The 12,303-nt window shown below is 33.7% G+C and overlaps 1 protein-coding gene across 5 annotated transcripts in view; it reads left to right on the top strand.

Annotated features, from left to right (window-relative positions):
• The window catches only part of MICU3 (mitochondrial calcium uptake family member 3), a 53,621-nt gene that overhangs the window by 11,409 nt on the left and 29,909 nt on the right, over positions 1–12,303 (top strand). For all 5 annotated transcript variants that reach the window (XM_061992739.1, XM_061992743.1, XM_061992741.1 and 2 more), the window contains exons 2-6: positions 2,072–2,225; positions 6,006–6,037; positions 6,848–6,926; positions 9,309–9,356; positions 11,045–11,127. In XM_061992739.1, coding sequence (XP_061848723.1) covers positions 2,072–2,225; positions 6,006–6,037; positions 6,848–6,926; positions 9,309–9,356; positions 11,045–11,127 — 396 coding nt within the window. The remainder of the gene's footprint in view (positions 1–2,071; positions 2,226–6,005; positions 6,038–6,847; positions 6,927–9,308; positions 9,357–11,044; positions 11,128–12,303) is intronic.

The following is a 12,303-nucleotide window of genomic DNA, read 5'->3' as shown; positions in this document are numbered from 1 at the left end:
ATAACATATGTATCAAAAATAAGATAGGTTATTATATGTCAAGTACAGGGATAATCAGTTAGGTTGCTACAAGCTTTAACAAAACAATTGAGTCATGTAAATCCCACATGAAGGCATAGCTTGAATGCCACTGGACTGCTGAAGTATCAGGAAGACCATAATAGTCAAACAGTGAGATAGGATAGAAATATTTGGGCTTGTATGTGAGTATGTCAGAGGTGAGTTTGTAGGTCTGGCAGTTATTTTTTTCTTACCATATTTATTTTGATAATAATTTGAAATTGATAAAAACTACAAAGGCCATGTTCAAAGCTGCTTCTCAAATCAAAATACAGAATATTTGTATGTAGAGCAGTCTACTAAATGATTCTATAAGCATTTCTATCAATCTTCTATGACAGGTTTTTTTTCCATTAAAACAAAATATTTTCTCACACACACAATAGAAGCAATGATTTTAAAAATACTAGAGACAGTCCAGAAAGAATGACAGTTAGTAGTCTTTTTTCCTTCTAGAGGACTGGTTAATATGTCCTAGATAAAGTATTAAGACTCCCATATATAAAATCAAGAAATCATGACTCTTATGTTATGAGTATACATGTAAGTTTGTTTCTTTGTTTTTTTCCAAATAGAAAGTATTTTACCTCTTCTAGACGCGTTCATTTTTCATGTCTATTTTACAAGTGCAGTACAGTTGAGGCCTTAAAAGTTTGTTTAACTGCAGTAGTCCTACTATTTTATTTTTTAAGGATGTTCTTTGGAAAGCAGAAGGAAAATAAGTCCATATTGTTGACTGCCCAATATAAATGTGCCTTTGCTTCTAATTACCAAAATCTGCGACCAATTCTTAGAAAGCTTTTGCAAAACTAAATTCCATTTGTACTTGAGGACTGTTATCTGACACTGAATAGCAACTTCAGATGTCTTCCATCTTCTCTTTGTGTTTAGATGCCTCTCTGAAAACCAAAATTTAGGTAGCTATTTTCTTAGTTGTTAAAAGAAAACAAACTTTAGTTAAACGTGCTACTTACTGCCTTTCCTTAGTTTGACACATGAAGAATTTTAGGGAAACTGTATGAAATGACAGAAATAGCGAGGACAGTGGTAGATTGGGATATTTCATTGATAAGATGCTGCATTCCTATTTTAATATACTGGGAGTAAACTCTTCCTTTTATGAAACAATTTGAGTCTCTGTGGATAAAAGCTCAAGATACTTAGATTTTCTTCAAGATGGTGATTCCAAGAGGAGATTGCCTCATTATGGGCCAAAAAGAAAATGTTTGCAGATAGCTGCAGCATATTTTCTGTTAAAAGGTTTGACAGTATAACACAAAGACGTAATAGTTTAGAACACTTAACTGTTTTATACTGGAAAGTATACCATAAATCATCAGGATGGTAAGTATACCAGAAAGTCCCTATATCTGTAAACTCTCATGAAATGTGAACTTCATGCCATATAGTACTTGTGTAACTCTGGAGAAATAATTATGCTCTTCTGCTCACTCAAGTATGGTAGCTTTAGTTGCATTGGATACTTGAAATAGCAGTCTCTGTGTAAGATTTACAGTGGAGTATATTATGGAAGTGTCTTGCGTATTATTGTCAACAGCTATGCACAACATGAAGAAGCATAAGAAGTGTTATTTCATTCTCTTCTGGAAAAGTCACACAGAAATAATTTCAGCAGAGCTGTTTAAAGCCTGACTGCTGAGGTTATATGAACTTCCTTGAGTCAAAGTTGCCTCTTTTTCTCTGATTCAAGAACCAAGTTCTTTTGGTTTGTATTGTTGTGGGGTTTTTCCCTTTTCATTTCTTTCTGCACTTGGGTAGTGTCAACAACTTGAACACATAACGATTTATTGCTAAAATTGTAGAAGACTGAAATTACAGAAGTGAAATCCTAGTTATAGTTTCAGCTCTTAGTACACAAAAATGTTTGGATGCATTTGACTTTAAAAATTATCACCTTTACATTTACAGTTTCTTTATGGTGGATGGCCAATGGCAATTGTAAACCAAAACATTTTTCATACATTAAAACTGTTTCCTTTTGTCTTTGAAGATTACAGAAAACAGATCAGACCTTGAAGATCTACATCTTTATGCAACTCCTCGGGAGCAACGGTTTCGTAGGTTTGCCAGTTTAGAATTTGAAGGACAGCTGTTTATGACTCCATACGACTTCATTCAGGCTGTCACAAGTGATGAACCCAAACGTAAGCAGGAATTTCATATTTGTAAAATTGCTATGGAAAGTGCTAGTATTGTATGTTATTTTTCCATTTGCTTTTGATTACCACTTCTGTTTCTGATTGTGGTAGAAAGGTGCCATATCTTCCAAAATTTTACTTTTAAGGATATCAAGGTCCATACAGTCAGTATCCTGATTGTTATTAGATTGTAAATGTCTGTATACTAGTCATTAGTTAAACCTTCTTGTGTTAGAGATCACAGACAGCTCAACAGGCATGAAAGAAAAGTTCATTTGTACCATTTGCCTTGACAGTATTTCTGTAAATCTTTTGCCTCCTTCTCTGTGAAGGTCCTGTGTAAATAGGCAGGCAAGATATGAGTTCTCAAAACAATTTAGGATAGCGTTGTTTTGCGTATTTTGACGTCTTAAATTGTCATCTGCTGTCATGTTGAGGGTTTTTTTTGCCCTACAGAGATTTTTATAACCAAATCACGGCTATCTAGATAACGTACTTTCAGCAAGAATTTCAGTTCCCTGGGGGATCCACTTTCTACACTTAAAAGTTGCCAGGGTTAGCACTATGTGTTAATTAAATTAATGAAAAATAAACTATCAGCTTTACTTCAGTTATTGTAAAATTTTTGCTTTAAGTATCAAAGAGTGACTAAATAGTAAGGCGATCCATTTCTGATCTAGTTGAATTTCCAGGCCCTCAGGCTCACAGTGTATTGGTAGCACACACAACTTCTGGGGAAAGTGATTATCTTTGCTCAGGTGTGACATGAATAACTCACCTTAGGTCTTTCTTCCTACAGTGTACACCACACATCTAGTATAGAGAACAGTCAAAAGCAGCTAAGACAGTCAGAGGAGAGCTTAAAGTTCTGTGCATATGTTAGATTTTCCCTCATTGTTCTCTTAACAGTAAGGAAACAAGGAAAGAATTAAGCCATGGCACATTGGTGATCTGTAACTTTTGAAAAAAGATATCATCTCATTGAAACACTTAATACAGAAGATAGAGCTTACATAGTAAAGGTTTTCAAAACTTTGTAACTCTTACCAGAAAGCAAATTTTCGTTCTTTTTTTGCTCTGCAGTTAAGAGAGGAAGCAGATTCCTTATCACAGATGTTAATACAAATACATATTAGCACTTTATATCTACTTCCTCTACCCAGATCTCCAGTTCTTCCTTTTTTTTTGTCAGTATGGAATTGGGTTTCACCATGTGTGGTCATGAGGCATTTCTGCTGTATGTTGGACATCAGTTAAACATGTAGTTTTAACTCTCATTTTATGACTGTTTGACTGGCTTGACCACACTGTTTGCTATTAAGATTTTTCCATGCTAATGAAATTTATGCTTCATCCTCTCTCACAGCAGATATTCAGATTTTAAAAACAAAACCAAACCAAAAAGCGTTAAGCTCACAAGGGCATTCTCCTCAGTTCATGCCAAAGAAGAGAGACCTGGAGTTGAACAATGAGGAACTCTTCTGAGTTCAATGTAGCAAACCTTGTTTGTATTGCAGTCCTTCTTGTGCATCCAGTTCATCTCTGAGCCTGAAAACAAAACTAACTTAGATATTCTGTAGTTTTACAGACTAGTAACAGAGATTACATGACTGGGATAATTATTTTAAGGGATAGTGTTAGTGGCTATAACAAAGTAGAAGTGGGTGTCTTCATTATAATAGAAGTCATATTGTCTGGGACATTCAGACAGAAGGGTGACAAGTAGGAAGTACTAGATGAGGTAGATGACCTGCAGATAACCACTTCCAGTGTCTGCCCTCTGACTGTGTTAATTTTAACCTTTGTTCTGCTTTGTGTGTTTGGCTAAGTCTTAATTTTCTGTGTTGTTCTGTTGAAGACAGTAAGTTTAAGGAAAGTATTTTTCTGAATAAATGAATACATTCTAAACATCTTATTTTGTATTTTTTGATCATTTTGTGAGTTGGAAAAAATTGTGTCCATTGAAGCTTACGTGCTAGAGCATCTATATTTTGCAGGAAAAAACGAACATGCAGCTGGGTTTTTTAATGACTCAAAAGGTCTTGAGTTTTGTCAAAAACCAAAAATACCCTTTGAAGAGTAATAATAGTAGCTCTTCATGTCTGCTTTATAGAAAAGCTAATAATACCAGACCTGAATGAGATTTGTTATGGAGTGAATGTGTCTATTGTCGTTAATTTACTTTGGAAGTCTTGTAAACCCTACAGAAGTCAAGAGGGTGTTCACTTCCTTTTTTGATTAAACACTAACTAATATGGCAGTAGTATATTTTCTTTTTTTTTTTTTTAATGTAACTTTTGACTTCAGGCATTCAATGTAAAATAAATAAATGCTGTAATTAACTTGTTGCTGCCTTTCATTTGGGAAAATACAATATTTTTAACAGTCATGCTTGGTACATTTTTATCATCTGAATATATGCTTTATATTTAGAAAGACAATTAAGCTGTAATTATAGTAATTGTAGCCTAGTACTGAACTGTAAGAAGTATGTATATACACATAAATCCTCACCTGCTTATCTAGAAATAAAAACTATATATAATGTGTGAAATTGGGAAATTAGCTGATAAAAAAATTAAGATATATTTATTCCCTAAGTTTGCTATTTTTTATGGTAAGCATAAGCATGTATCAGTTTGTATGGCAAACGAGGTTGTGACATTGGATTTTAGTAAGCATTTTGAGACAAGTCTTTAACTGACATTAAAAAATTAAACTGAAAAGTATATGAAAATCTGTTAGCTCATGTTGTGATGTTGCTTGATATAACTCCACCATAGTTAGTGTGGGATTTGCTGGCCATCTTGGTGCTTTAACAAGATATAAAATTAACATTTCAATGAGGTTCTAAACATGAACTAATGAAAGACCATAGTGAGCCATTTCTGTATCATGATAATTGTTTAATGGAAGATGGAGTTGATAGTGAGGAAGGTATTTCTAATAGCATAGAGTATTTTGCTCTATTAAAATGGGCATTTACCAGCCAAAAAGTTACGGATTTGACCATAAAGTATGCTAATTTTTATACCTTTGTGAATTCTGATATTCACAGTACTTAATCTTGGTAATGAATCTGTGCAAATGTTTGTATTGAGAGGATGGCGATGAACCTCAAGTTTAGAATTCTTGAATAGTTGTGGACAGCCATCATCAAATGCAAGGAACTTTCTCTACTCTTGGAGTCTGTCACGAAAGACATTAGAAAAGATCTGCTCAGTTTTACTCATCAGTTTTCAGTTACGTTATGAACTGGAGGCTATCATCTGTTAAAACTGCTTACAAAAAATTAAACATGACAGAAGCTGTAAAAAGAAGCAGGAATCTGAGTTATTTGGAGTGGTTGATGGGAGCCTTAGCAGCTGGTGTAATTCCAAGAGGTTTTTTCAGTATTTGCTTTCACAGAATCTCTACAATCTGTGTTGCAATGCTAATGCTACTAAATAATCATTTCAGAATATTTGTACCACAAGTTAACATGAATGCCCTCTGTTTCCCATTTAATGTTTCAGTGGTGTATTTTGGAGGTAGAAAGTCAAAACAGTCTTCTCTCTCACTGAAGCAGAGTTTAATTAAAAACTATACATTTGAATTGGTTTTTAAAATTAGAAGTTTAGTAGGTATGAAGACAGTTTTTTTTCTAAATAACATAATATTTTGGAACCAAGTTGAAGATTAGTTTAATGAAGTAGGGAAAACACAATGTAGATGGACTCTGATTTTTATGACATCAGATTGGCATAACTAAATTCTGTGTATTCAAAACTTTGTCTTTTGTTGCAGGTGCTAAAAAGTGGCGATCCCTTTCAAAGCAGGTGGGTGATAATTACTGTACTGTCTTACAGATTTCAATAGTTAGCTGCTTTCATGATGTAAACTTAGAATCACAGGAGAAATAAAGGATTTTTTTAAATCTTTGGATTTTTTTTTAAAAAGGGGGAAAAAGAGAAGTGACAGTTTTTGTCACTTCATACTCAGACGAATACAGAATCTCAAAGACACTTGAGTAGCTGTGCTTGTTATGTTGGATTTACTTTTCAAGTCTCTGTCAGTTCTTTCCTCAGCCCGTGTCTGAATTTCTTCAGTGTCTGAGTGTAACAGGTGTATCCATAGCTGCCTGAAATACTTACGCCACACTCTACCTTTTGTGATGTTTAAGTGCCTTTTTTTTTTTTCTGTACATTTGTACAACTGGAAAAAGACTCTGCTCTACCCCTGTAATTTAAATAAAGTACGTTCATATTTATGGGTGAAGTTTGCCTTAGTTCAGGTTGAGTGTTTTAAAAGAAAGTTGCTTGGAGCTTGCATGAAAACCTTGCTGAAATCCAGGGGTACTTATCCCTGGCTTCAGTGAATATGAGCAGTGGTGAGTAATTTCAGCAACAAGTATATTAAGTGTCTCTCTCCAACTCCTAATATTCATGTAGATGAGCAATTCTTGGAATAATCACATGTGTGAAGTTTATATATTTGTGCCTAAGTACTTCCAAAGCCATTGTGATGAACTGATGTTAAATTAACTGGTAGATTTGCATGCAGATAGTTGACTTACATATTGATTTCCTAGCACTCACAATGATTTCCTTTCATTCACAATGTTAACTACTTCATTAAATATTTTTTAGGAACTGAATCAGATCCTTATGGAGACACCACCAGTTTGGAAAGGATCATCCAAACTTTTCCGTAATCTTAATGAGAAGGGTGAGGGATTAAGAATTTCTTTCCTGCACCAAGTAATTACTTGTATTAATTTATTGTGGCCAAAGTAATGTTGTACTTTCATCTGAGTTACATCTTCAGAAAGATTAAAAAGTGTCTGTTGCTTTCTGTGTTTTACAGCACGGAAAAGTTCCCCTTAGTGTCTACAGTGTTTTAACCATGGCATCTCACAGCTAGCCTCCTTAAGTGGTATCTTAAGAAGGTGTCATCAAACAAACAATGATACAAATTCACATTTATTGACTATTAAAGAACATTTTACATCAATGAATGAGAACCTTTGAGGTATCAGATTTCTTGATAACTGCTTGTCCAAACAGATTCAGACAGGCCTTTGAAAAGTAATTTCTGCAAGCTGCTGTATAAAATCAAGAAGATAAAGCATAGAGCATGGGTTACTTATATGCTTGCGTTTAATCTTTGCTAATCTTCAGTGTGAAGCTATGTGTAAGTTGAGGAAAATGAGTAAGTGGTACTAAAAGTACTTGGTAGCCTTTCTAACTATTTGTACTAGTAATAGTAAGATCTTGATTCTGAAGACATAGATTTCTTCTTGTATTGCAAGATGTGAAAATATGTATTTTTTTTTCCCCATGAATTGAATGGAAGTTAGGAGAGAGCATTCCAACTAGTAGAAGTTCTGGACTTTAGTGATTCTTTATAGTATGTGACTTGGTTCCAAAGACAATTTACTTAACCATCTATCTTTTGTATTACCTTTATATTCCAGTCTCTGTGATATATCTCTGGATATATTTATGTTTGTAGGTAGGAGACCTGCTGCTCTTGAAGCTGCTCTTCTTTCAGGACAATTGCCTTTTTCAGGGAGGAGTATTGTAAGATCCAAGGTTTGAGGAGGCATGTGGGCATTCAGGCAGGTCAAAGAGAAATACATCTGGGATTTTTGTATCTCAGTTGTTCAAGAGGACAGAAAGTCCCTCATGAGTATTATTTCAGGACATAACTAATTTAGAACTTTTTGTGCTGAAAATATAAGTAGAAAATGCCAAAGTTTCTTACTTTGGTGTTGGAAGTGCTGTGATTAAATGTGTTCAATAATTGCAAAATTCACACAAATGATACAGTGTTTTGAATTTCATTGTATAGATTTTTCAGTGGTAAAAAATCAGATGATTGTTTACATAGTTTGTCACGTGTTTAAGTCAGATTTTAAAAGATATTTAAACATCCAAAGATGCGGCTGTTTTTAGAAAAGTTTTTGCACCTGACTTGGAATGAAATCAAGGAGACAGGTAGCAACTTTTGAAAATCCCAGCTGATAGACATCTTTACTCTCAGGCATCTAAATACTTTTTTAAAAACTCTTTTGAAATAGTCTAACATTGTGGACTTAACACTTTTGGTTTTGGAGTACAGAAAAAATCAATTGGTTAGAAATTGGGAACCGGTTTTGCTAGTTCAGCTTTGAAGATCATTAGAACCAAGGGGTTTTAGGAGAGTTGCAAGTCATTGTTTTCAGTTCCTACTGAACTGTAAGATCCTTCCCTTCATTGATACTATGGGCATGCTGCAAGGTTTTCTCTTTATCCCAGAGCTAGAAAAGCAGAGGTACAGCATATGGCACCACACATACTGATTGGATATTGACTTGAGCGCTGATTTAAATTTAGCTTTACTCTCTTCAGAAGAGAACAGGAAGTGCCATTCCACACTGTAGGTGCCCTATGACATCCAATGAAAGATTAAAAACTTTGAATGTATTCTTTACAGATCTTCTGAATGTAAAAGAGATAGTACAAATACCTCTAACAGACTTTAAGAATACCTAACAAAAATTTCACATTCATTTAGTAAGAGTTTTAGTATAAAATTCAGGTGATGACTATGAAAATGTGCATATCAAGACAACTGAAAAGCCCAAAGCCCAAATCTGTGTTTTCCCAAGTAACATGAGGCCAAGTGTTCAATTAATTCAGGACATGCCCTTACAAAACACATATTAAAGTTCAGAACTATATTCAAACAATATCTGTAAGTAAGGAGCACTATTAATGTTCTCACATGGTACATGTTCTCATACTGTTACAAAGTGTTGTCATTAATTATTGGTGGGGTTTTTGGAAAGATAATCAAATAAGTCATTTATGTTAACTTGTAAGAATCTAGCCAGCTTCTATTTAATAAGACATTCTCCACTGATTGTAGTTGTTTGTTTGCTGTATTAAATGTATTCTTCCCATAGAGAAATAATTAGTAGTCCAGGTTGAATACAGTCACATGCACATGAATATGCATATGTACATGTTCAAAAATTCTCCTTTTTACACATTGCTTTAGTATTTTTAAGTGTAGGATATTAAGACAAGGTGAAACTAATATGGCATCACTTTTTTCTGTCTGCAGGTGTGATCTCTTACACGGAATATTTATTCCTCTTATGTATTTTAACAAGTAAGTATTTTTGAAGGAAAAAAAAGCAAAAGACATCTTCTAAGCTGTAAATGTATTGTGTTACATTAATTTCTCTACACTTCCCCCCCCCTTAAATAAATGTGGAAAGAAAGTGTATCGTGCATCTCTATGTCTATTTGAACCTCTCATGTTCTACTGGAATTTTATGTTACATTTATTTAAGTGTTTTATTACTTAGACCACCTTTTATTGACTGTTGAGAAAGTGGGCCAAATGCTTCAGTTAAATCCCAATTAAGAGCTTAACTTTGTTTTTCAAGATTCCTACAAAATTTCTAGATGAGTTTACTCAAGTTCATAAAGAACACTGGATGCAGGGGGAAGACAAAGGCCCACATCATTACTGATTTGTTCCACCTCATAATAGGTGACATCAATGAGACAATGATATAAAATCTGATAAACTAAATTAAATATTTATATTAGAAAACACCTACAAAATGGAATAATTCTACCATGAAAAAAACAAAGCATATAGTCAGAGTAAACTAAGCCTGATACAGAGTTTCTTTTGATATGTTAAGAGGTGTTTTTTGAAGAGTGAAGTTTTACATGTGTTTCACTTTTATATAATTAAAACTATTTCTATTGGATTCATCAGGTTTTCATTATGTTTTTTTTAGACATGATATGGATTCTTATTATGAATCGGAGCAAGAACTTGACCCTGAATCCTTACAATCCCTAACTACTGGATTTATATTCTTTCATCATAGAATGGTAGGGGTTGGAAGAGACCTTTAGAGATCATCTAGTCCAACCTCCCTGCCAAAGCAGGTCCACCTAGATCAGGTCACACAGGAACATGTCCAGGTGGGTCTTGAAGACCTCCAAGGAAGGAGACTCCACAACCCCTCTGGGCAGCCTGTGCCACTGCCCCGTCACCCTTACAGTAAAAAGTTTTTTCTTGTATTTAAGTGGAACTTTTTGTGTTCCAGCTTCATCCCACTACCCCTTGTCCTGTTACTAGATACAACAGAAAAAAGGGATGTCCCAACTTCCTAACACCCGCCATTTAGTTATTTGTAAATCGTATCTTTGTTATCTGGACGAACTCCTGGCCATAATTCATTCCTATTGCAAATTATCACCAAAATGTTGCCTAAAGGCTTCACTTACAGTTTCCTTCAAAGTTCCCATATTTCAGAAATAATTTAAAATTCTAACTTGATTTCAGTTTTCAGTGACTTTAAGCAAGTAAATAGGAAAATTGTGTCTTTTTCAACACATCATTTGTTTTGACCAGAAATTGCATCTTTTACCTTTTTTTGCAAAAATTTTTGTAGTGTCAGTTAGAACACTGTGTTTTCATAGAAAATTTGTTTTCTACAAATTTGTGTTCTGTAGCATAAAATAGACTCTAGTTATGAACTAACACTTTAACTGACCCATTACTCTGAGATATTTTTCTTGGCTATTTCGTGTTCTATTTCTACTTTTCATTTCTCCCAATCTGCAGATTAGTGAGTATGCCTTCTGTTTTCAAAACATGCATAATTCTGTGTTACAGATATTGGAATTTTCACTTAGTATGTGCACAAATGTACTAAGATAAATTAGTTGAGAATATGGCTTTTATAAATAGACACTAAATAATTTCTCAGACTTTTATATTTGCTTTCTTTCCGAACAAATATTGAATGGGGCTTTTTGGTTTTTTTTTTACAGAGCCACACGCAGGTTTTAGAATTGCGTTCAACATGTTTGATACTGATGGCAATGAGATGGTGGACAAAAAGGAATTCTTAGTGGTATGTATCTTTTCAGTCTTTGAGTGTGTTGATGTAATACTGAAATTCATTCTTTTTTCTGGATTGAGGCTCATGATGTCAGTAATCATGAGAACATGAGCTATTATTCTCCACTGAATGTAGTCATTTATTTGCCTTATTTAATGTAAATAGTAAATATAATGTAAATTTTAAATTGTAGCTCCTTTTTATTGTTTATGATTATTTTTTAAACTTAATTCCAGTTTTAATTCTGGATTTTTTAAATTGCTATTTACAGATATCAATGCTGTTTAAGTAATGTTGCTCTATCAATAGCCATCAGATTTTAATTGTCATAATGATGGAGGGACTTGCAAAATATTTTTTTCCTGAGAGACCATTCACTTTGTCATTTGTTCTGCTTATGTGACCTGAAAATACTGACTGACATTATGTGACACTACCATTTGTTTTGGGCAAGACTTGTAATGAAATAAAAGATACTTTACAAATATCTAGTTTGGCCCATGAAATCCATATTCTGAAGCAATTTGCTAAGTGGAGGTTCAGTGATTTTCTTTTAAGGAGAGTAGTCCTGATAGCAAAATTGACTTTCAGATGAGTAACTTTCATGTGCTTTTGAACAGTTGGCAGAACATCTAGAACTTGGCAGTACCTTTGTTGCATCCAAGATTTGGTAACACGAATCTGAATTGTAATATTTTTCAAACTGGAGCTTTAGTCATTATTGCTGGGGAAAAAAACCCAATAATTTCTTAGTATTATTTAAGCAGAGTTAATTTTTCTTCTAGTTAGAACTTTAAACAGTTCTAAAAGGCCCAGACTTCAAAAGAAAAACTAGTTTATTTCACATCATTGAGGTTTGTGCATTAAGTAGAATTTAACACTTGAGAGAAAATCTTCCAAAAGTCTTCGATCATCCACTATGTTTTTATTTTGATCATGATAAAACTGATAATTTCATCTTAATATCCAAATACATTGTAAGTTTTTTAGGTACTAGGATCTACTAAATACAGGAGAAAAATGTTTGCCCTGACAAGTATAGAATTAAAAAGCCTTGGAACAAATGGGCTTTTTCAGATTTATGTTCATTTTATTTATTTTCTAATTTTAAAAGAAATGGGAGGAATAATTAATGCAATTCTAAATGAATGTCAGTATTGAAGTGAAAAATTGATAATGTTAAAAAAA

The sequence above is a fragment of the Colius striatus genome, chromosome 3, assembly GCF_028858725.1.
Source record: "Colius striatus isolate bColStr4 chromosome 3, bColStr4.1.hap1, whole genome shotgun sequence".
In the NCBI taxonomy this organism is placed as follows: Eukaryota; Metazoa; Chordata; class Aves; order Coliiformes; family Coliidae; genus Colius; species Colius striatus.
This window is presented reverse-complemented; position numbering and strand designations above follow the sequence as displayed.